At 36.9% G+C, this 23,728-nt stretch overlaps 1 protein-coding gene across 1 annotated transcript in view; it reads left to right on the plus strand.

Annotated features, from left to right (window-relative positions):
- The first annotated feature begins 7,688 nt into the window (after nt 1-7,688).
- Nucleotides 7,689-23,728, plus strand: part of TRPC7 (transient receptor potential cation channel subfamily C member 7) — a 73,675-nt gene continuing 57,635 nt past the window's right edge. Inside the window, exons 1-2 of the mRNA XM_032197162.1 lie at nt 7,689-7,747; nt 16,051-16,828. Coding sequence (XP_032053053.1) covers nt 7,689-7,747; nt 16,051-16,828 — 837 coding nt within the window. The remainder of the gene's footprint in view (nt 7,748-16,050; nt 16,829-23,728) is intronic.

Genomic DNA, 23,728 nt, shown 5'->3' on the forward strand with positions numbered 1-23,728 from the left:
TTTGGTCATCTCTTTTTCTTCCTAAGCATCTTCATTGGGAACCTTAGTCTACAGGCACAGTCTCTCCTTTTTACCTGCAATAGCTGAAGAGCTGGTTCTGTACCCAACACAGCAGGTAGTAAAGTATGTTGTTTTTTGCCTCAGGAAGTAGCAAGCCTGTAGTAGTTCGGACTTTCCTTGCTGGGTAGCAAGATGAAGTAGGCAGACTAGTGACTAGGGAGGTACATGTTTATTCAGGATTTCTGCTTAAATGAATGGAAATGATTGATTTGGGTGGAATAGTATAAGTATGAAGTATGTATGACCCCATAAATTTCATGCTTTGGGCTTATTGTTTTAATTTGGAGAGAAAATTAAAAAGGAGCCTAATGAGAAGGCTCATATATAATCAAAACAAGGCAGGTTAGAGGAGCATAAAACAACCTGCTCCTCTAAAAGCAAAGACTAGTGGGAAAAAAATAAAAATTGCTATCAGACACTGGGAAACTAAAACCTACATTGTCAGAGTATCATCTACCTGACCTATGGCTGAGAAAAAGGATTCTTCTTTCATTTTTTTTTCTGCTCATTCCACAAATGCACCAGTCTTTTAACCTCCCTGCATAGTTTGGGCACTGTTTGAAGAGTAAATAATGTATCTGATCTCTAAGTCAGGCTTAATGGCATCAGAAAGGAAAATAAAGGACACAGAGAACCTTCTTTTCACCATGGTTTCAATGGCCAAAATTTTATTTTATTTTTTTTCCCCAAATAAATGTCTAGTTAAAAAAGAAGAAAATGTTCTTCTAATTGTGTCCTTTAGCTGGTGTCATCCTTTTCTGCGGGGAAGGATGTGCATAGCAAAGATGTTAAAAAAGATGTTAAATAACCACAGGTGTGTTCTAGAATGAATTACTGTTCTGGTCACAGTGTGCTATATTTTATGTTGCCTTATACTCAGCACACTGCATTTTAGAAACGATGCTTCTATTTTATTTTATTTTTTTCTTTTAAGTGTGCTAGTCAATCTTCCTTTGCTCAAAATGTTTGCATGTTTTTCACCTATCAACCACCAAGTCAAAGTTTCTGAAGGTTCAGTCATCAAGAGTCTTAAATGTCACAGTTGATTACTACATAGATTAGAAATCACAGTATAAGCACGATGTATTTATCCTACCCGTTAGGTTCACAAAAATATGACGTGAAATTCAGAATGTGAAAGACCAGAGAGACTTCCAGATCCTTCAGCACTGCTTGAAAAGTATGTAACGTTCTTGCCACCTTTTTGTGATGGCATATCATGTCTGTTTGTAAATCTGATATTCTTGTATCCTTCCTTGCAAAATAGGAGCATGCCAAGTATAACTGTAAGTGACTCACAACTGTACTTGCCATAGTGAAATGAAAGACCTATTTTGCCTGACTCTCAAAGGTGACAGTATTGACATTTTGTTTTTATCTTGAAACAAAATGTGCAGTTTCAAGGGTGCTCAAATTATGCTGCCTTCAAAATAAAGTGTATTGTACATTTCAAATGCTCTGAGGGGCTCATTCACAAAGTTAATTTCCTAGAACAATAAAAAGCAAGAAATATGTTTTCCAGGCACGTGAGCAAAAGAAAGTACATCTTACTACCCCTGGGTAGTAAATGCAATAGAACAGAAAAAAAATGAAGTCAATTAGCATGTACACTGATTTACTGCAATGCATAGCCTGGACTAATGATATTAGTCAGATTATGTTGGCCCCCAGTTGAACTGATGCTGAAGGATTTTGTAGGGTATTTAACCCCTTCATCCTCAGGTTGCTAAATAGATGCCAAAGAGCTGTCTTGTCTTTGGTTTGGTTGGATACTAAGCAAGAACCTTAGTGATACCCATATGTGGATTATTACTAATAATCACGACATTTTAGAGGTGTAAAATTTCACACCTAAGATGCCTGAGTAGATGTGTGCAACACAGTGTCTGAACTGTTATGTTATGGCAGAGTTAAAAAAAAAAAATTCTTGTGCTGAATCTGATGCTTCCCATTTCTGAGAGCATCCTGTGACATACTGGGATATGTACTTCAGGTTCACTCTGCACATTGCCTGTACTGAATCTGTGATAGAACTATAGCTGATGAGAAGGTTGCAACTTCTTAATCCAAATATAAGAACCCATTGTGAGCTTAAAACACCTATTTCTGGGCTCTCTTCATTTCAGCAGGGACTGAATTGAAAGTGATAACCGATAGCTTATATAATTGAAGCATTGAATTAGAGTACAAAAGATGAGGCAAAGGAAGAGGACAAGCTCTGTTCCTTTCTTGAGTTTTTCTTGTCCAAGACTGAGCAAGCAAAGGCAGTAGCCAAAATAGAAATAGGGGTTTAAGACAAGTAATGGATTTCTAGCCTTCAGAAAGAGATCTGAAGTGAATTTATCTTTAGTATTTCTTCACTTGCGGCATGTAACACAATTCAACCTAGGAAGCTAGGTATCATGTATCTAATACTAATAACTATTTAAAGTAGTCTTCAGATTAATGTTTATGTAATACCTACTTTGCGAGGGTGTTTTCCAGACAGAGTCATCCAGAGCTATCTCACTGGACAAATAAACTTGCCTTTGAAAGAAAAATAGTCTTTGCTAAATTAGGAAATATAACCAGAAAGCTATCAATCTAGTCTCTCTCAGGATTATATTTTATTTTATTTTATTTATTTATTTTTAATCACTGAAGGTAAGGACTTTAAGTACATCTGAAGTTCACAGCCTACCTATCACAACATGGATATTCTTTATTATAGTATTTCAGAAGGCATAGGAAATGTCTATTTTTTTTGCAAACTATTTCTGGTTATTGACAAAAGAGGATGCCTGAATGCTTTTAGATGATAACAGTTGCATGAAATGAATCCTCAGCCTTTGAGTCATCCTAAACACATTTCAACATTTCTGATTCTTTCCTCACACTGCCAAAATTTACATAAGTGTAAAAATGTGTTTCAGATGTTCTGAAATTGTTTTTCAACAAAAGACTGAGATCCTCAACCCCCTTCCCACCATCACCTTGATACACTCATGAGTGAAGATTTTAAGAAGAGAAATACCTTATTCACTCCACAATAAAGCAGATTAATGTGAATCTGCTTAAGTTTTGGAAAAGGTTTTATTTGTGTAGTTTGTCCTGAGGTTTGCTTCAGGTTCTGCCCTCAATACCACATATAGACTATTAATTCCTTTTTAGCATTAATGTGTGGGAAAGCTGGTAGTGTTGGTGACAAAATGAGCTTCCCTCTTTGTAGTGAAGATGTTTGGAGGATTTGAATTTTTCATAGCCATCCCCCATATCCCCATCTTGTAATTACCAGGATCAAGAAATTTCCCAGCTTTGCTGGGATGCAACCACAAGCCAGTTCCATTTTGGCACACCATTACTACCATTATATTTGATTTATGCATGTATCAAACCAGGGGACACTTAAAAATACTGTTAATAGAGTCACTGAAAAATGTCTCATGAGCTAGTCACATTTCATAGCACAATGATATGATATTAATGCAGACTTTGCTAAAAGGAGCTAAGTCATATAGACAAAAAAAATATATATATATATATATAGTATTTTGTTTTGAAATACCAGAAGCTGAGAAGGGTGCCAGTGAGAAATTCTGTTTTAGCTTCTGGGGGAAGCTGAGGAAGCTACTGTAGTCGTGTGATGCTTTTCTTGTCTAATACTCTCACAGTGTTCACCATATGTGAACCTGACAAAGCCAATGTGGACACTGGCAGAAGGATTGTGCTGTCTCATATTTTCTTTCCTTATATTTTCTTCTGTCCTGAAAAGGCAGAATGAGACAAGGGGCCCACAAATCCAAGCTGCATGCTAAAAACAATAGAATGTAATATGGAATACCTATTCTTTTGTGGATATTGTTTGAAGGTCAGAAAAAATAATTAGAGATGAAAGACAGAATGAATGAGTTAAATACAGTGCCTATGGAGCATGTTAACTTCATTCAGAAGACTGTGAACAAGGAATTTACTAGTGGTTTTCTTAACTGAGCTGGCATCTTTGCTAGTTTTCACTTTTGTTCTATCAATGAGTAGATACATTATGTGAAGCACTTTGGAAAATGTCTGGCATTTCTCCAGGCTAAATTTGGCGCACTTACTAAATCTTTCTGTCATCAGCTTGTAGTGCTGGACCTGCCTACCCAAAACCTTTATCTTTTTGATTCCTCCTGTTGATTCTAAAGAGAACAAAGAGGGACTGTGGTCTCCCATATGAAATTGTTAGTTATTTTGGGAGTTATTTTCTTCAGGTACCGAGATTGATGTGTGTATGAACTGATCCTTTATCACTGTCTTTATCTTAAAGTGAAAAGACACTATTGCATGATCTCTCTCTCTCTCTCTACTGCTGCTCAGGCTTTACTATTTCCAAGCATAACTGCTTTTGACTAGTTACTGACAGTCCTGGACAACAGTTTCTACCAACATTTTTTGTTTCTGAGAGATCTTAAATAACTATTTACCAATTTATGTTATTGAGATTAAAAGTTTTTGAAGTACTGCTGGGAAGTTCACCTTCAGCTAGCTTGCATTAGCTGATAACTCTGAGAGTACTGGCATCACACCAGCATCCATAAGCAGCTGTGTTTTAGACAAGCTTGGTCTGGTGATAACACTGTTTACAATAATGCTTCAGAGAGGAAGAAAGGCCAAAACAAAGTTAGGTTCAGAAATGTATTTTCAGATGTTGTCTTTCAGGCCCAGGAAAAGTAGGATACTTTAGGACATACAGGCTGCTAACTGCAAAAGTTGACAATATTGGTGCTTAAGTGTACTGCCTTGAGTGTCACCAATACAGCTTGAACCCTCTGTGTTTGCAAGTATTAAAGTGAAAATTTAATGGAAACACTGATTTCAAGGGCTAAGCTTTTCCATTTTATAACTTGGGTTATTACCTAAGACTTTTTTAAACTAAAGTAAAATTGAATGAAGTTGATTATTATCTGTCATACATTGTGTATTGTTTTCAGTGTTTGAAAATTGAGATGGAAAAGCTTATTTTAGACAAGCACAGTTAATCTTGGTTCTGTTTTTTTTGGCCTCTTGAAATGCTTGAAGGAATTGAAAAGCTATCCCAAAATGTTATCTGATTTCCCCTGTAAAGAGAGAAAATGTGAAGAGTAGCTCCCAGGAGCTTGTCTCTGCATGAGACTCATCAGAATCACACTGGCCATAGTGAAGACTTGCAAACTCCTGCTCGTCAGCCTTAGTGATGATCCCTGTGGGAGTTCAGAGCTACTCTGAATTAACCTGCAACAGTGAGCTACTCTAAATTACCCCTGATGAAAAGTGGGAGTGGAGAAAAACAGCTTTGATATCATGCTTCTATTCTCTGATTGCTTCAGCTATCTACAGGGTAAGTATGGCACAGCTGAGGGTTTGGAATGCCACTGGTAGAAGTTGTGTTCACCTCTTATGAGGCATCAAGAATACAGTATTTTAGAAGAACTAGGAACAGTGCGTACTTCTGGGGGTTGAAAAGTCAAATAATATTCTTGTGCTCAAAATCTGAAGCAGAAATGAAAGGTTAGTGTAGACATATCATTTCACATGGAATGTCTATTCTTCAAAACATGTTTAAATATTACTTTTAAAATATGATAATATTTGCATTTATTTTCCATTTTGAAATGGCTTTATATTTACAGATTACAATCTAGAATCAGATAATGAAAGTAAGCATGAAGTAATTTTCTGTCATGGAAGCAAAAATATCTCCTTTGATCTATAATTAATTGATTTTTTTTTTAAAGTTGTACTTTTATAATGGTTTATTTTTGTTTTGCTTAGAAAACAAAAAAATCTGAGATTTCTCATGATGTTTTTGTTCTTACACAGAATATCTAGTTTTATTTTATGTCCTTTTCCCCTCTTGAATATTGACCGTTTTGAGATTTTTACTCTAAGAGATGGGTAGCTTATTCTTAAGGGCTCTTATTTCAGCTCTTCAATGTGTTTATTAATTCTTGCTAAAATGAGCTAAAAATCAGTCATATGTTGATTTTCTTTATGGACAGTGTTTTAGGGCACACTCTTATCCATACTCTTATCCATAGGGATACTTGAATGGAAATAAAAATATGGGAATGTCATTTTGTAATAATCACACAATTGTATTCTTTTTTTTTTTTTTTTTTTTTTTTTAATTTGTGAAGTTCTTTCTCTATAGGTATTTATTTCATTTTACAGAGTACAGAGAGATTTATGTAATAACAAATGTAAAAATTCTTTATTATGTAATTACAGTAAAAATCCTTTTTCATTGAAATTACAACAACTTACAGAGGAACAAAAAGACGAACAGAATGTTATGAAAAATTGGGAAGGTCTGGAAAGGAAATAAATAAATAACGTAGATAACTCTACTGGGACAAAAATAAATAAGTAAATGTTATATTGGAAATATTCTCTTGTTGGTCATTGGTTTCTGTATCATCTATGATCAAGAAAAATATTACTTGACTGAATGCTTCTGAATTTGTCTTGTTATATGATACTTCTGGAGGGAATAATATTTAATTGAGATATAAGTAATTCAGAAGACATCAGTGGAAATGTTAAGATGGGACATCTTTGTGAGAGTAAGACATATGTTCTGACTTTTAAATGCAATTAGAGTGGAATGCAGAATGAGAAGGTATCATGGGGAAAAATGTCCATAGGGATTTTAACCAAACATATTTTGGAAATGCGCAGGAAGTGTTGCATAAAATCTGATTAGAAAAGACAGCAGAGGGAAAGGATTCAGAAGGGAAAAGGGAAGTGTTGAATACTAAATTAATACATGCTCAAATGTAAAAGTGTCCATCTGGCAACTCACCCTTAACCTGTACCTTGAGGAGAAAAGAAACAATGATTTTTTACATCTAAAACATTAGTAGAAACAATCAACCACTTAAAAATACAAATAGGGTAAAGAGAGTTAGGAAGAGTCTAGAAAACTTATGTAAAGTTTGGGAAGATACAATGGAACTGGAGATGAACTGAAAGGTAAGGTATGGATTGTACAGGGCAGGGGTTAATAAGGCAATTGTAAGCATGTAGCCTTTCACAGACTTCTGCTGAGATATGTTTAACAAGGATACAGCTGCTGTTGTATAAATGAAAATGAAAGAAAAGTTGTTGTACTGTGATGTTTCTGACTCCTAGCATGACCCTGACCCGCAGAATCAACAGAATTCAGACTGTAAAGAACAGATGACAGTACAGACGACAGCTCTATTCTTCATATTTGTGATACAGTCACATGCATGCACGTGTGGCTTTAGATATGTGCTCAAAGTAATATAGCGAATAAGTATGGGTTTGAGCAGGTGCTTAAAGTTAAATACACATTCAGTTGTGTTGAATGAGAGTCTAAGCTAACGTGGAGAAATTTAAACTTTTTTTTAAACATATATCTGAAATTTGCTGAAGTTTATCATCACAATTTTATGTGGAACAGGACATACCACGTGAGGTGGGCTGGTTTATGTGGTAATTTCACTGGAGTGTATTCTGTGATGGGGATACTTGTGTCTCTGTAGCAAGGGTCAGATGGGAACAGCACTGATGGGGAAGGACAATAAATGTCATGGCCTTGGATGGACCCATATGGCTGGCATTAAATGGGCGATTGTGGAAATATCCTGGGAGGGGTTCCAGTGAACATGTCAGCTGTTACCATTCAGGAGAGAGTGCAGAAGGCTGCTTTACACAGGGATCCTGGGTACAGTCTGAAGCTGTTGTTCTGGTGGCCCTCCTCTGTCAGGGGAGAGAGGGGATTGATTGCATTGATTGTTTTGTTTGTTTGTTGGTTTCACTTTCTCCCTCCTCCCTTACTTCCCCCCATCACATACACACATTTCCTTGGGCGGCCCCCCTAAGAGACAAGCTGTCTAAAGACAGAAAACCGATCTCAACCTGTGCCCGGAAGACAGAGAAGCAGAGGGGGTGGCACGGTCAAATGAGGCAGACGTGCAGCGTGTGAGAGGGAGAGACCCCAGCAGAGCCCCCCGCCCAGCTGGGCGGCCCAGAGGCAGCTCTGCCCTCTCCAGGAGGGCTCTCTCGCCACGCCTCCTCTAGGGCAGCCCTTGGAAGGGCGCGAGGGCACTTGCTGAGCTCCGGACGAGGAGGGGGCGCCCTGAAAAAAAAAAAAAACAAACAAAAAAAACAACAACAAAAAAAACACACTGAATCCACACCTACAAGAGGAGGACGGCGTGGGAAGGGAGGGAGGGCGGGGAGGACAACGCAACCCACATGCCAGCCTCGCAGCAGCAGGCTCTTCCATCGGGAAGCGAATCCACGGCTCTCCCGGGGAGCTCTGCCCCAGCCGCGCGGAGGGGATGATGATGAGGAGCCGCCTTCATCGAGCCGCCGGCGGCTGCAGCAGCGTGGACAGCTCCCGCCCCGTCCGGCACGGCTGAGCTCTGCTCCAGCACCACGGACAGCTCCGGTTCAGCACCACGGACAGCTCCGGTTCAGCACCACGGACAGCGCCGCCATGGGGGGCCGCGCCCGCGCAGCTCCGCGCAGCGCCCCGCGCCTCTAGGGTGAAGCGGACCCGGCCCCGACGCGCACATGTAAGCTGCTACACCTAAGCCGAGAGGCTAGGAGCCCCCGGGCTCTGCCTCATCCAGAGCCGGCTCGATTTTCGGTTCGTCTGAGAAGCGCCCTGGCTCCAGTGTCGGCCCCTAGTTGTGCTCCGGGAAGTTTTGTTGGGGTTGGACATGTCTCGGTGCAGCTTGGTTTCCTACGAGCCTGGGTCTGGGCTGGTGCTGAGCGGGGTGGGTGGCTGTGGATAAAATCGGTTCGGCTTTCTAGCCTTGGAATTTGTGCAAATCTGTTTGGTCTTGGTGTACCTCGAAAGGGCTTGGTGTTTGTTGCTGGCCACATGGTTTGGAGCCATGCTGTTGTCATCTCTTGTAGCTGGGTGATTTTTTTTAAAAGGGTTTATTCATCCTGGAAATAGTTTGACCAACACAAAAGGGGGAAAAATGACAGATGTTAATTTTGGACATTATATCATGCCTGTTTCAGCTTGCTGGGTCTGAGTGTCAGGAGTCTTTCTCTATATTTTTTTCCAGTCGTATTAAGTATCAAGCAAATAAATATCAAGTAAAAAGGGTGCAGCAATAGGGGAAAATGAAATACACTGAGAACTGAGATTTTCATTTCTTTTCAGACCCTTTTTTTTCTCTTTTTAATGGAAGAGTTTGTTGAAATTCAGCATTACAGTGCCCCCTGCTTGCACAATTAGAAACAATTTTCGTTGCTGTCATCAGTAGTAAAAAATTATGAATGAACAGGTATTCCTCTGTTGTGTTCTGGGTGTGATCTAAGACTGACTTTTAAAGTACTTCAACGGTGAGGATTAATCATTCCTAGTTCAACTAGCCAGATTTTTATTTTAAAGGACAGATTCTCTTCTTGATAGTTCATTTGGTGGCTAAAAATGTTAATGAATGGACAGCTGGAGGTAATGTAATAGTAGACTTGATTTTGATATATCTCATAAGAGGTCCATTATACCTTTGCAATAATCAGTCATTTTCACTACTCTATATATGAAGGAAAAGTAAGGAAGCGGAAAAAAAAAGAAAAAAAAAAAAGAAAACAAAACAAAACAAAACACAGTAAATAGATTATAAAAACAAGAGGAAATTTAACACAAGAACCAAGGTGATTATTTCATGATCTCTTTTGATGTAAAAGACTTGTGTTGGTGAGTGACTTTGCTTTGGAAAGGGAAAAAACATGCTTATTTTTAGTTTGTGAGGGGAAAACAGCTAAGAAGTGGTGGGTGTTTATTTTGTTGTGTTTTTATTATTATTATTATTATTATTATTATTATTATTATTATTATTATTATTATTATTTTGGTTTCATTTTTGTTTTTCTGTGAAAGATGTCTGGTAAAAGTCAAATTCCATTTCCTTTTTTTTTCAAGCCACAGGGAAGAGTTGGATCCCTTCTACTAGACTTCAGAGAGAACATGAAAATTTACGTGTCAATAAAGCTTTAGTTCTCTCTCAGTGTTTTGGGGGTATTAGCCTCAGACCTCATGCTTCATGACAAGAAGATTATGAGACTGTTAGTGTGTGTCATTCATCAATGTCCTTTAATGATGTGAAAGACTTTTTTTTTTTTTCTGCCTGAATGTATCTCACCATAGCATTTATCAAAGGGATTTCAGAAGGTGTGGCTTTGCTGTCTGCACCTGTACTTCCACAAGTAAAGAGGCCTCTTTTCAGAGACTGACCTTGAAATATCATTTTCCTTTATCTATAGGAGCTGTTGGGAATACAGCTTCCTGCAACTGCTTTGTAGGACTACTCTGCAAAGGAATGAATATCTGCAATATTTATTGTGTATGTGCACACCGCCCACCCCCACAACCCCCAGCCTGAATAGAACTAAAATAGTCTATTAATTGTCCTTGGATATGTATGCAGAATGACCAAGTTTTTAGTAGTACTGTAACAGTTTTAGCTATCTCAAGACTAAATAGAAAGGTACTTTTGCATTTCAAAGCATAGAAAGCTTCAGAATTAACTGTTCTAAATCCAAGCCAGCTATCCCAAATGATATTCAGCTGTATACATAGTAAGTCAACAATATATAAAAAACAACACTTAAAACTTTTGTCTTAAAGGATAATGTCCTGACTTAAAGTAAGACTTAGAGAGTTTATTTAAGATACTAGAGAAAATAAAGATCTCAGAGAGATCTGATAACATATGCCTACACAGCACTTGGAACTCCAGAGTACCCTGTTGCATATACTATAATAAATATTTGCAGTTTGTGTTCAGTCTGTGTTCCTCACCTGAAGTCTGGAGTCTCCTACAAAATATATTGTTAATTTTTTAACCAAAAGGTACAACATCTTACTATTTTTGTTCAGAGCCATTTTATTCACTGTTTTAAATGTGTTAATTTCTATATATCGATTTGTGTCTACTTGTAGAGCTTTGTTCCCTTATTTTTTCTTCATGGTTATAGCATGGCTTCAGTGAACAGAATTTCTTTGTGGAAGGGCTAATAGGGAAAAAATGTTCCATTTGATATATAATAGCTGTGGCAATTCCAAAGAGGCCTCAGGGATTCTACAGCCTTTCTGTGCCCAGATTCTTTTTATAAACATTGGTGTAAGTAGAAAGAAAAATAACAAGTAAAATTTCATTCTGACAGTTTCTGAGGCTGCACAAGAACCAAGGGTTATGTTCTGAGAATGGCTTTCCAAAGCTAAAATTTACTTTTCACCATGACAGAGTATATGTTTTATCAAAGCCTCCCCTCATGGTTGTTTTACCACGCGTGGCTCATAGTAATGGTTACTTACCCTAGTTTTCTGTAGTAGTTTCTAGACAAAGAGGCTAATTGTAAGGGAACAAGGGAGAATCCTGTCAGCCTCTCTTCACAAAAATTTAATTCAAAGACTAGTCAGAGTCCTTAAGTACCTAAAGGCACCTTTGTGAATGCCCTGCTCAATTTTCAGGCTTTTGGTCGTTTTAAAGGTGACATCACTTGAGAATTCCAGAATTACTATGGATCCTAATACCCATTCATTTCAATACCTATTCAGACTTCAGATATATCTACTCAACGAGATATCATTCAGCCTGTTCTACATGCTTTTAAAGTTCTGGTTCAAAGCCCTGTTGTAAAAACTCCAATTTAACCTCTTAAGGTATTTGTGTCTTTGAACATTTTCTCCAAGCCTGGTGTTGAGATGGAAGTTTTGCTGATCTAGAGTTACTTTTGCTGTGTGGGAACATGCTGCATGGGAATATGCTGTGTGGGACATGAGAGGTGACAAAAGAGAAAAAGAGGTGACCAAGGAGAAAAAGCATTTTTTAGGGTAGTCTCAAAATGAAGCAGCCCAGTTTCTTCTCTGTGTTTCCCTTGTCCTACATGTATGGCACTCAACCAAGAGAGTTTTGTTGCCAGAGTAAGATTTTCAGCTTCAACAGTGTTTTCAAGTGACAACACACCAAGAACAAACCTCATGTTATGCCATGTTCCCATGTGAGATGTTGAGTGTCTCAGCTCCTAGTAACTTCAGTGCAAGTTCTAAGTATCTATTCTTAGTCATTTTAATTAAGAGCTGAGATACTCCCAGATGATGATTTGTTAAGAGCTAAATCACCTTTCAGAAATGGCTATTCTTCTTCACTTACCACAAGAGTCCAGATGTATTATGGCTCAGTTGGCTTTATAAAGCTGGATGTACATTGCTGCAGGCAGTATTTAGGCCCTGAAATTTTTGGTTTCCTTTTCCCAGAACATTTTCTCTCCAACAACACCGCATACATTGGCATTCTTTCCTAGAAAAACACAATATTTAATTGCAGTGCCTGATGAGTTTGATCGCTAGCTGTCTCAATAAAATATGCAAATGCAGAGTCATTTCAATGCAAACCACCTTTAAATAAAAATGGTAAGATAAATGCAATCAAGTTACAATTACTTTTTTAAGAGAGCACATTACACACATTCAGTAAATATAATTATTTCTGAAACTGCCTGCATATAACTGAAAAGCAGAATAGAAAATGTGCCGAGTACAGTCATGACATTAGAGAAGACTTGGGTTTCCAAGATTCTCAGCTACTGCATATATTACTCTTTGCACTGCCACTTCTCTATCACGATTCAGTGTTCAGGTCAAAGAGTAATTATAACTTTATTTTCAGAACAGGAGTTGATAGCTGAGCATTTCTCATGAAATCATTCAAAGTTAAAAGTATAAATTTTTATTCTTCTCCTGCTCTCTAGAAAGACAATAAAGTGCAGTGCTGAGATATTGATCTTCCCTGCTCATGAACAAGACTGGGGGTCATAATTCCCCTGAGGTGAAGCCCTCTGATTTACGGTGCTCTTGCCCCTGTCTGTAAGCAGTGGAGATTAACTCTGTGCTGTGGGAAATCCCTGCAGAACATTTATTATAAGCACAATGTTGTATATTAATTATCTTTTTGGAGGGCAGGTATGCTATTCTGTTTCTTTTTTTTTTTTTTTTTTTTCTGACACAATTTCTGTTGCTAGAAACAGTGTTTGAAACCAGCATTGTCTCTGGATTGAAGAAAGTGAAATGAAGGTTCTTTTTTGTCATGTCGTTACTTATACAACAGACCAGTGTGAAGTAACTCTAGGCCAAACTCTAACCTCTTTCCTCAGGCAAAGCTCTTAGAAATGGGCCAATGGTAGTATTTTATGTAGTTTTATGTTTACTTTAGGTGTCCTTATAAGATTATTTGTGCATCTCTTGCCTGGATTCTAATTTGGAAATAATATTTCAGTATAAAAAGGCTTTTTAAACATGTATTTTGTCACTCTCTCTATATATCAAGAATCATACTTGTACAGCGGGCAAAATATCTAATAGATTCTTCCCTGCTGGAAATGCTCCATGTTTCTGGGGAGCTTCCAGTACTGACCATTGAATACAATAATAAATGTAAGCTTGCCAGTTATCTTACCATAAAACATTTTAGAACATAAAAATTCTTTTTGTATATCAGAATAATCCAATGGCATTTCACTTTCTTGAAGTAGCTATCACGATTAACTTCCTAAAATATTTAGGCATCTGCAATCCCACCACACTCGTGGGTGATCACTGAGCAACTACTGGAGAAGGATTAATTTCCAGCAGTTGTTTGAACCATTGCCAGATCATCCTTTTGAGGTTCTTAACATTTTAAGATATTTCTTTTATTTCTTTTAACATCCAGGAAATCCCAAGACTGAAAATGTGTAAAGTGTTTTGGGGTACTGTATGTCCTCAATGAACAAAACCACAATTCAGATGGAAAGCATTTATTTATGTGTGAAGATCTTGCTTGAACTCCGAAAGTCTTCAATTTTCTGTTTCTTAACCTTTACAGGTTTCTTAAGTGCTGTCCTGAATAGCTATGGACATGGGCTCCAGTTTACACAAGCACTTTAGCATATGGTTCATAATAGTTCATTTTAAGCACATTAGTCTTCTTGACCTCACTGAGACTGGCTGTGAGATGAAAGCTAATTGCTGTTAGTAATATTTGGGCTCCACTGCAATCAATGGAACCTGTTTAGTCAACTTCAAAGAGGTCCCAGTTTTACTCCAGGCATTTTGCTGCTTTAGAGACCCCTGTCTCCTTCTCAGTGTTAGGTATGTTAGTAGCACAGTATTTTTTTTTTATTTTATTTTATTTTATTTTATTTTATTTTATTTTATTTTATTTTATTTTATTTTATTTTATTTTATTTTACTTTATTTTATTTTACCTTCTGCTGTTTTCTCCTATAAAAAATTTGTGCACTCTTGAGGATTAATTTATTTAACTCTTTGTCCTCCATTATTCTGCCCCTCATCTTTGTGTACTTCCTCAACTTTTATTCATCCTGGAAGGGATTAATTTTAAGATTCATGTAGAATTTTATCTCCCAGTGGAGCATGGAATGTTATGTTCAGTTCCTTTCAGTTTTCAAGTTGTTCTACTGATGTATTAAAGCTTACGGGGAATGGTTCTTACTTAATTATAAACCTCATTTTCAACCGTGTATAGTCACAAAAAAAAAAAAAAGCTTTATTAAGATTTGTTTGAATTTTAATGCAGCTGTTAAACAATACTGTAAAATTTATATATAAATATAAACCTCTCTTTGATACTAGTTTTCTCACCTGGATCAGCTGAAAAAAAAAAAAGAGTTAAAATGACAGGTATATATGTGTATATCTTAATTCCATAAGAACAGCTATCTGAAGAATTTCTGTGTCTGGAAACTGGTATTTGGGGGTTCATATATTCTCTCTCTCTCTTTTTTTTTTTTTTTTTTTTAATCTTGCTTCCTTTACTTTTTTCTTCTCCCAAAGAACACATTACTGAAAGCAATGTTTCTACTCCACTTTGTCTCTTTGTCTCTTGGTATCTTTTCTTCTCGTCATTCATGACACCACTTTAAAACTCCAGTAGTAATTTTTTTTTTCAGAGCACCACATGAACTTTTCATTGAGTGAAGGTCAAAACTGAGTTGGAGAACAGATGGAGCATGGAAAGATGAACCTTTGCCACCCACTGAGCATTAACACCTGCTTATTTGTTACATCTGCCTGCTACAGCTTAGATGCTCCTGAAAATTTTACCCAAGTGATTTAGGACTTGCTATTGGACTGAGTGCAAATGCCATTTGTGAAAGTGTTTTTGTTTTTATCTTTTTACTCAAGCTGTGCATTCTTTGGGGGTGTCAATTAACTTCATGTGTTTAGAGTCTAACAAAGGGATTTTGTTGAGATGTTATTGAAGTAAAATGTAAAGATTAACAGTGAGACAGCACTAAATGTAAAGTGTGAATTTTAAGAAGGTAGGGAGATTCAGGATTTCTTTTGATTTTGTACAATGGGGGAGTCTACATCCCCTTGGAGCCCAGTTGCACATAACAGTTTTCTTTGAAGATTTCAGTGGAGATGGAATAAGAGTAGTTTGTCTTCACCCGTCTACTCCAAGTGAAGGCTTCTCCACCACATAATCAGTGCGGAAACTAATGATCCTTTCTGATCAGTTCATTCCTTTATCTTGTTTGTAGTCTTGTTGTTTTTCAGTACTAGCTCTCAGAAAACTGCTTATTGGGAAGTGACATGATCCTAAATCAGGAATTTTACCTGTGTTTTACAGTAGTGGGCCCTAGATTTGAGTACTTGTATTTAGAGTAACTACCAACTGTACTTTAGCATGAGAATTTAAGCAGTCATACATTGAACTACTCTAGATCAGGAAACAGAAAAATGATATAATGTAACACGAAAGCAAGCAGTATTTCTTGTTTAAGTCTAGAAGGGTGTATGTCAGAAGAAAACTTGCCTGTTGTCAGGAAAACTCTTATTTATTCCACAGATATCCTAAACAATTTTAAACATCTGTTTCATATTATAAAAATCCAGTAAGATCAAATAGTAATGAGGTATTTCTAACCTTACTTCAAGTTATGTGAAATTCTAAATCTCCAAGAATAAAACCAACATTCTTTTCTGTTCTCCTGCAGGTTGAGAAACACCAATTATAAAAACATGCATCGAAGGCACACAACCCTTCGGGAGAAGGGCCGGAGGCAGGCCATTCGGGGTCCAGCCTACATGTTCAATGAGAAAGGCACCAGCCTGACTGCAGAAGAGGAACGTTTTCTCGATTCTGCAGAATATGGCAACATTCCAGTTGTCCGAAAAATGCTGGAGGAATCCAAAACCTTGAACTTTAATTGTGTTGATTATATGGGACAAAATGCCCTACAGTTAGCTGTAGGCAATGAGCATCTGGAAGTGACGGAGCTCCTCCTCAAAAAGGAGAATCTAGCTCGAGTTGGGGATGCACTTTTGTTAGCCATCAGTAAAGGATATGTGCGCATAGTCGAAGCAATATTGAATCATCCAGCCTTTGCACAAGGGCAACGTCTCACACTCAGCCCCCTTGAGCAGGAACTGAGAGATGATGATTTTTATGCCTATGATGAAGATGGAACTAGGTTCTCCCATGACATTACCCCCATCATACTTGCTGCCCACTGCCAGGAGTATGAAATTGTTCACATCTTACTACTAAAAGGCGCACGGATTGAAAGGCCACATGACTATTTTTGCAAGTGCAACGAATGTATTGAGAAACAGAGGAAAGACTCCTTTAGTCACTCTCGATCAAGAATGAATGCTTACAAAGGATTAGCCAGTGCTGCTTATTTGTCTCTTTCCAGTGAAGACCCTGTCCTTACCGCTTTAGAATTAAGCAATGAATTGGCCAGACTAGCCAACATTGAAACTGAATTTAAGGTAATTTACTACCATGGCTTTATCCTTGGTTTGAATGTGTTCAGAGTACTGTATATTTCATATGTCTGATCAAGTCTTGGCTTGCAGTCTTGGGGGGAGGAAACAGAAGCAATAAAATCTGTCATATGCATTCTCCAGATAATAAATATTTGGGACTGAATATTGCTTATTTTAACAGAGCCATCCTTACTTGGAATTTTTATTTTGTTTATTGTGATTACTTAGAATCTTTAGCTTGCAGCAGGAATAAAAATCAAATTATTTTATTCCAAAAATGAAGACCCATTTCCTGTAAGAAAGGTAAGTCTTTCTTAATTGATTTTTAATCTATTTTAGAGACAAAGATCAACAGATTGTCTTAATTGATTAAGAATTCAGCATATCTAGTTGTGTTACAATGACAAAAAGTGTAAATTCAGCACTTTTGCTTTTCTGCAAAACAATTCAAATTGCGTGAATGATGAATTGATGACTGATGAATATCATGAAAAAGGAGGGGGGAAATGATAAAGAGATTGTTATGGAGTTTATTATCGTGCCAAACATAACAGTGACACTTGCAGAACTCTTTGACACGTTCTTCAAGATTTGCATTATCATAATGAGTTTGTAAATATCCAATGTCATTTGCATTATTTCACTAAGTCATGTACATGGGATAAATAGTGTTGTCTTCCTTTATAACATAAATTAATCATGGAAAAAATCATTTTCAGTGGCTCAGTCATCAAGTTAAGACTGTTTTCTGACTTATAACTACTGTGCAGCTACACTCATGATCAATGACTCTGGGGTAATAAAGTCTATGTTGTGGGTAAACTGGGGCAGGATGCCTGTCAGGAATCCATTATTTTCAATTTAGTAAGCTATTCAAGCATTAAAGCATTCCTTTCAAGGTATACAGATTATGCTCTCTAATTTAAGAGTGACAAGAAGCATGCTCTCAAGCTGTTGCACTTGAAACTTTGTAGTAAGTCTGTAATAGGGGAAAAATACCCAAACCACAGACCTTTTTAGGCAACAAAATTAGGGAAAATCTTGCAAACTCTTTTTCCCCTTGTGAATCAGAATTGGAAAGACATAACATTTTAAAAGAAAGTTTTTACCCATGTAACATTCAGTCCTGGAAAAGCAGCTAACAACATTAATATCTCATTAATGTTCCAGCTTCTTTTTAGTAGGAAAACATATCCTGTGTGAAGCATGAGAAGTCTCCGTATTGCATGTCTGTCATCTCTGAAAAGTGGCTTGTTGCAAAAAAACAAGTCTACCAGAATCCTTCCTTTTGTTCATAGAGCTGCCAACATAGTTGAGACTGGCACTGGCAGATACATGAATCCTCTGGGAGCAAACAAGATCTTGAGTGTTGAATAGTCTCATGGTGGTTAGCCTACAGCTCCCCAGGCTGACAAATAGAATAAATCAATAGATGAAAATCATTAAAAATCCTTTTCCAATTTTTTTTTTTTGTATTTCCAGTAAGGTTTTCCAATTTTCATTGCCTTATTAGAAGGTTCTGTATGTTAGTGAGGTACCTCAGCAGTAGTGCACTTCAAAGTTTTCATATTCTTTTAATATATTTACATTTCCAGAAATAGGAAACATCTGAATATTATAATGTATTCTCATTGTAGGAAAAGAAATTAAGATGTATGTATTTATTCAAAAATATTTATTCTTATTAATATAATCATTGTGGTACAGAAAAGGGTATTAATACAGCAGTGTTTTTTTATTGTTTTATTTTTTTTTACAGAAAATTATAGGATTTTATTTCTAGAAAATATAACATTTTCAGAAAATGTATTTAAGAAGTTCACAAATGGTGAAAAATTTATGAAATCAGACAAGTTCCAGAAGACTTCTTTTGTGTGTGCTTTTATAAAAATATTTTCCTCAACCTTTTACTTTTTTCTTTTTCTTTTTTTTTTGAAGTTCTGTAATTACCATCAGCCCAGAGAACTCAACATTTCTCATGCAGATATCTTCACAGCCAGGTGACTCTTCTAAGACTGAAATGTTAATAGCAGAGATAACAGAATCATTTTTATATTTTCATTGATCCCCTTGGCAGATTAAATTTCTAGGAAAACATCTGCAGGAAGTGCCCTTGCAACTACTTTTAAGAGCAGCGGCAGGCTTACATGTAATATTACTCTACATAGCCTGAAAACTGACAGAAAGGCAGGATAGCAGCTGTGTTTATTTACTCTTGTCTTAAAGCTGTGACTGTGAACTCCTGGTTCTGATGGGATCCTACTCTACACCCAGGTCTGTGTTACAACCTTCCATGCTCCCAAAATAAACTACATTCTTCAAGATCAGGAAATGTCCTTGTGATGAAGACAATCAGCCAATTCATTCCATTTAGCAATCCAAGCAAATTAAATTACAGAATCACAAAGTAGGCTATGAAAATATCTCACCAATTGTAAGTGGTAAATAAGATCTCAGGTCCTGTTGATTAAAATGTTACTGAAAGCATGATCAAAAACACCACCTGGAAGACATATGGTGTGTGGTCTTTCTTTATCAATCCTACCAATGTTGTCAGTTCATTTACTATAGCATGTGTTTTGTTTCTAAATGATATGCCTCCTGCTGTTGCTCTTTTGCCTGTTGTCCTTTCTTTATAAAATGCTGAGATCCAAAATTGACCATGTATTTGTGGCATGTCCAGGCTGATGGGCTGCAACTGGCTGCTGCCCTATTTTGAGGAACAATGGCTCTTGTGACAGCAAGTCAAGTGTGTAGATGCCTACAGAGATATGCCTGCTAGGAACTGCTTGTCGTTTCAGTGGGGCTGCAGTAATGTGAGACAGCTGAGGCTCAAAATACTAAATCCTCACGGTATCAAAAAAGAGTGGTAAAATAGCCCAGGAGTCTCAATGGCTTGTATCAGTTAGGGATGATCTGGTATCCCCACAATTAAACTCTTTTTCCAGTAAGATAACACCATCTTTTTTCTACCTAAATTTTTAACTTCACAAGTACTTGACCTAAACATTTTATGAAAAATGACCTTATAAAGCTGTTCAGATTTCTGGCTTTAGCTGTGTAAATGAGGAACTTGGACCAGATCCTGTACCACTTTTTATTTATTTATTTATTTATTTATTCTATATGGAATGTAAAAATAATGTGAAGTTCTAAGAAAACTTGGAAAGAAGAGCTGACCGAAAAGATAAATCTCTGCAGTCCTGACTGGGAAATATTTTGGCATAAAAACATATGGAGTTAGGAAAAAAAATTATTTATATTATTGCTTTTTGAAATGAATGATAAGAAAATGGAAAAGAGCAGAAAACTTGTGGAGGCAAAATAGCTGGGAGAGGAAGCATTTTGTGAGAAGGGAAATAGCAACAAACTTAGACAAAAAAAAAAAACTGAAAACCATCCGGATGATAAACAATAAGATGCTACTTTGAAATTGGAAGGAAGATATAATAATCTTCCTTAGACCTTTTTGCTCTCAGAACAGACTGGTTGGAGACAGCCCCTGAGATTCATCTTCCATTAAAAAAAAGACACTGTTGTGGGAACTTTCCTAATTAGCTTCATGAACACTCTTGCAAATCAATTGCTTAATTTTTCTACTCTGACCTGCTCTTCCTTGAGTGATCCTTTTATCCCTCCATAATCCCTTGCCTTGACATACTCTCTGGCAAGCATCTTACTTCAGATATGTTCAGAAACACCTTTTATTAGTCATATTTATTAATTCAGCAAGATGTTTTTTGAGACTTTAGTGTTTTTTATGTAGAGTTACTTTAGATTTTCATTTAATTTTCCAGCATTTTTGTTCTTTTTATTATTTTTTTTTCAGTCAGATGGGACCTGTGCTTTTAAAAAGACATCTTTTCACTTGTGCAGCCTTTTCTTTGCTGCTTCTCTTTGTTGGGTTTTAAGAAGAGAAGACAGAAGAAACTTCTAAAATCTAGTCCCATAGGTGGAATATACTCACTCCCTTTTTCAACAATTTTATTTTTTCCTCCACAAATACAATCAATTTATCTAGTTCGTATTTTGAAAAGTAAGACTCGCCATTATAAATTCTTTCGAGTATATGAATGGTCAGAATTCCCAAGTGATTGTTTCTTGCACCAGCTCTGTGCACACTGCAGTGGAATGGTTATTTCTCTTCCTGGGGATTCTCCGGCAACTGCTCCAAAGAGCATCTGCTCAGGAGTGAAAAACACTTCTCACTGTATCCCTTTCCTCTGCTGCCTCTTGTGACTCATTGCTAAATTTCCTATTGAGAGAGCAGGCCAGCAGGTTATTCAGCTTTATCCAAAATTAATGCCTGATGACACCGACCTTTGATGTGGCTGGGCCAAAACATCCCTTTCAGATGCCTGTTGATCTGCAGTCTGTGTTGTAATTAGCTTGTTCTCTTCTGTTGTCTCTGTGCTACATCAATTATCTTTGGTTCCTCTAAGGGAAATCCCTGCTGCCTTAGAGGCCATCTTGGTACCAAAGTCAAAAGGATGACTCACTTTATGATTTATTTTTTTTACTCAAGTATGACCCCTGAGAAAGAAGAAAAATCAATACAAAGCTAAATGCATTTATATTTCTAATACACAAGACTTGTACACTTCTGTAGAAATGATGAAAGCTCTTATGTTTTAAAGTATGCTTGTAACTTATAATCTTTATTTTTCTTTTTTTTTTTTTGGGGGGGGGGGCATATAAACATTTCAAGGTCAGTCTTTAATGAGAACATTATTTGTTCTTAGAGGTGAGGTTAGGGATGTGGTTTGGTATTTTTTAACTTTAGAAAATAACTGTCCCTTTTCTTTTTCACTCTCACCTAAAAGCCCTTTAACCTTACTGCCTTGAAAATGTATATTTAAAAGCTATTGGTCTTTTTTTTTTTTCTTTCTTTCTTTCTTTCTTTTTTCAGTTTGCAAATGCATAAGAGGTCTAACCAATTACTCAGCTCATAATACAGGAAACAATCAAGTCCCAGTAAAGCAGAAAAAACAAATTTCCTATTACTAAAATTTTAACTTGTTCTTGGAAGAACGTAGGTATTAAAATAAGAGAGGAAATTAAAGACAGTCATGGGAATAACCTGGGAGAAGGAAAATATATTTAAGTCTTGTAGTGAAATTTGTGTTTCACTCACCAAGTGGGATTCTGCACATGAGGAATTCATTCTTCATGCTGTTCTTTATCAAATACCAATCCACTAATAATAGATTGTACACTGGATTTGTCTGAGCTAAATTAATTAACCACAGATATATTTTGCATTGATATATATAACAGGGACTCTGGAAAATTGATGCAGATAAACCTTCTGACCTTAAAAACAAAGCAACAACAAAAAAACAAACAACCAAACAACCAAACAACAAAATATTACTCTTTTATTGTTTTATTTAAATACTTATAAATTAAGAAATATCCTTTTTTTTTTTTTTTTTTTTTTTTTTGAGAGAGAGAGAGAGCTGTTATTTCAAGTGCTTTCTCTATGCCTGTTCTGTGATTAAATCATTTTCTGCCTGGCATGTTGCCCAAGCAAAATGGTTTTAAAATGTTGCTTGAGAAGAAAATAAGCTTTTCAGCATGGTTTAGAACCAATGCCAAAGCTGTGATGCCTGGAGCTGTCTTGAAAAAATAAATCTGTATCTGTGAATGTGAAAGTATGTTAGCATCTGTCTACGTCTATTCACAGTAAAGCAGAGTAGTGGATGCTATGATTCATAGTAAAGGGTATAACTCAGCTATATACAACCCACATCTGCATCTGGAAAAAATAAGACTTATTCATGAAAGTTGTAACTCTAGCAGCAGTACTCACTGCTTACAAGGTCATTTAGCCTACTTTTTGGGTGGTTGAGTGACGTTGTTAAAATCTCCCAGCTAATATTGGTTAAAAAAATAAATAAAAAGAGAAATCTTCTTTAAGAGTTGACTTTTGATAATAAGTAGAAGGGGAGAGTCATTTACTCTTGATATAGACCATCTCTGAATATTTTGTAGTCAGGATAAAACATAATAATCTTGTAACAAGTTAAGGAGGAATATAACATATTTTGATAGCAGGGTACAAATAATTTAGAAATAATTTCAAAATTTGATTGCATATAAAAACTTCAGCTTCTCACAATTGTATTAATTTCATATTTTGTAACAGGTTTAATGTGGGAGAAAAGCTCCAGTACTTGGTAAAATCATGGCTTATTTGACCATCCCATCCTCTTGGGATTTGTTGAAACCAGGATTTCATCCCCACCTTTTGAAAGAAATACATAAAGTTAAACCAGTAGGTTTGATCTACAGCTGCTTACTGCTCATAGGTTTCTCTCTTTGTACAAATGAGAAATAATCTGTCACATCTTGGATGGAGAGATCCATCACAGCAAACTAAGCAATCAGCAATTGTTTTGGTTGATAGGATTTATGCTCCAGCCCAGCCTTTACCAAGAGTCTGGGCTATCCCAGAGCAGTTTATTTTTGTCTCTCCAGTCTCTAGACAGGATGGGCGGGGTGAATTTCTCTGTGCTGTCCCGTGCTGCTCTGCCAGGGGACATGGGCTTGTGCAGGCAGATGGAGGTGGCTGCTGCTGCAGTGCTGAGCTGCTCAGGACTGGCTCAGCTGCATCCTCACTGCTGCTGCTGCGGAGAGGAGCACTCCTGTTTCCCTGCTGTTTTGCTGCCAGCTGCTAGTAGCACTGGGATAAATAGGAGGAATGATTTGGCCAGTTGCCTGGGTTTAGTTAACAGTGACGGAGTGTTTTCTTTTCTTACCCACTGAGTGTGCAAGGCCAAATGAGTCCTGGTGTTCAAAACTGGTGCATCTACTCGATGGAAATGCGGACGGGGCTCCTGCCACATGCAGCTGGCCATTTCTAGAGGAGACTTGTTGGCCCCTTCCATGCCAGCTCTCCAA

This window comes from Aythya fuligula, chromosome 14 (genome assembly GCF_009819795.1).
Source record: "Aythya fuligula isolate bAytFul2 chromosome 14, bAytFul2.pri, whole genome shotgun sequence".
NCBI lineage: Eukaryota > Metazoa > Chordata > Aves > Anseriformes > Anatidae > Aythya > Aythya fuligula.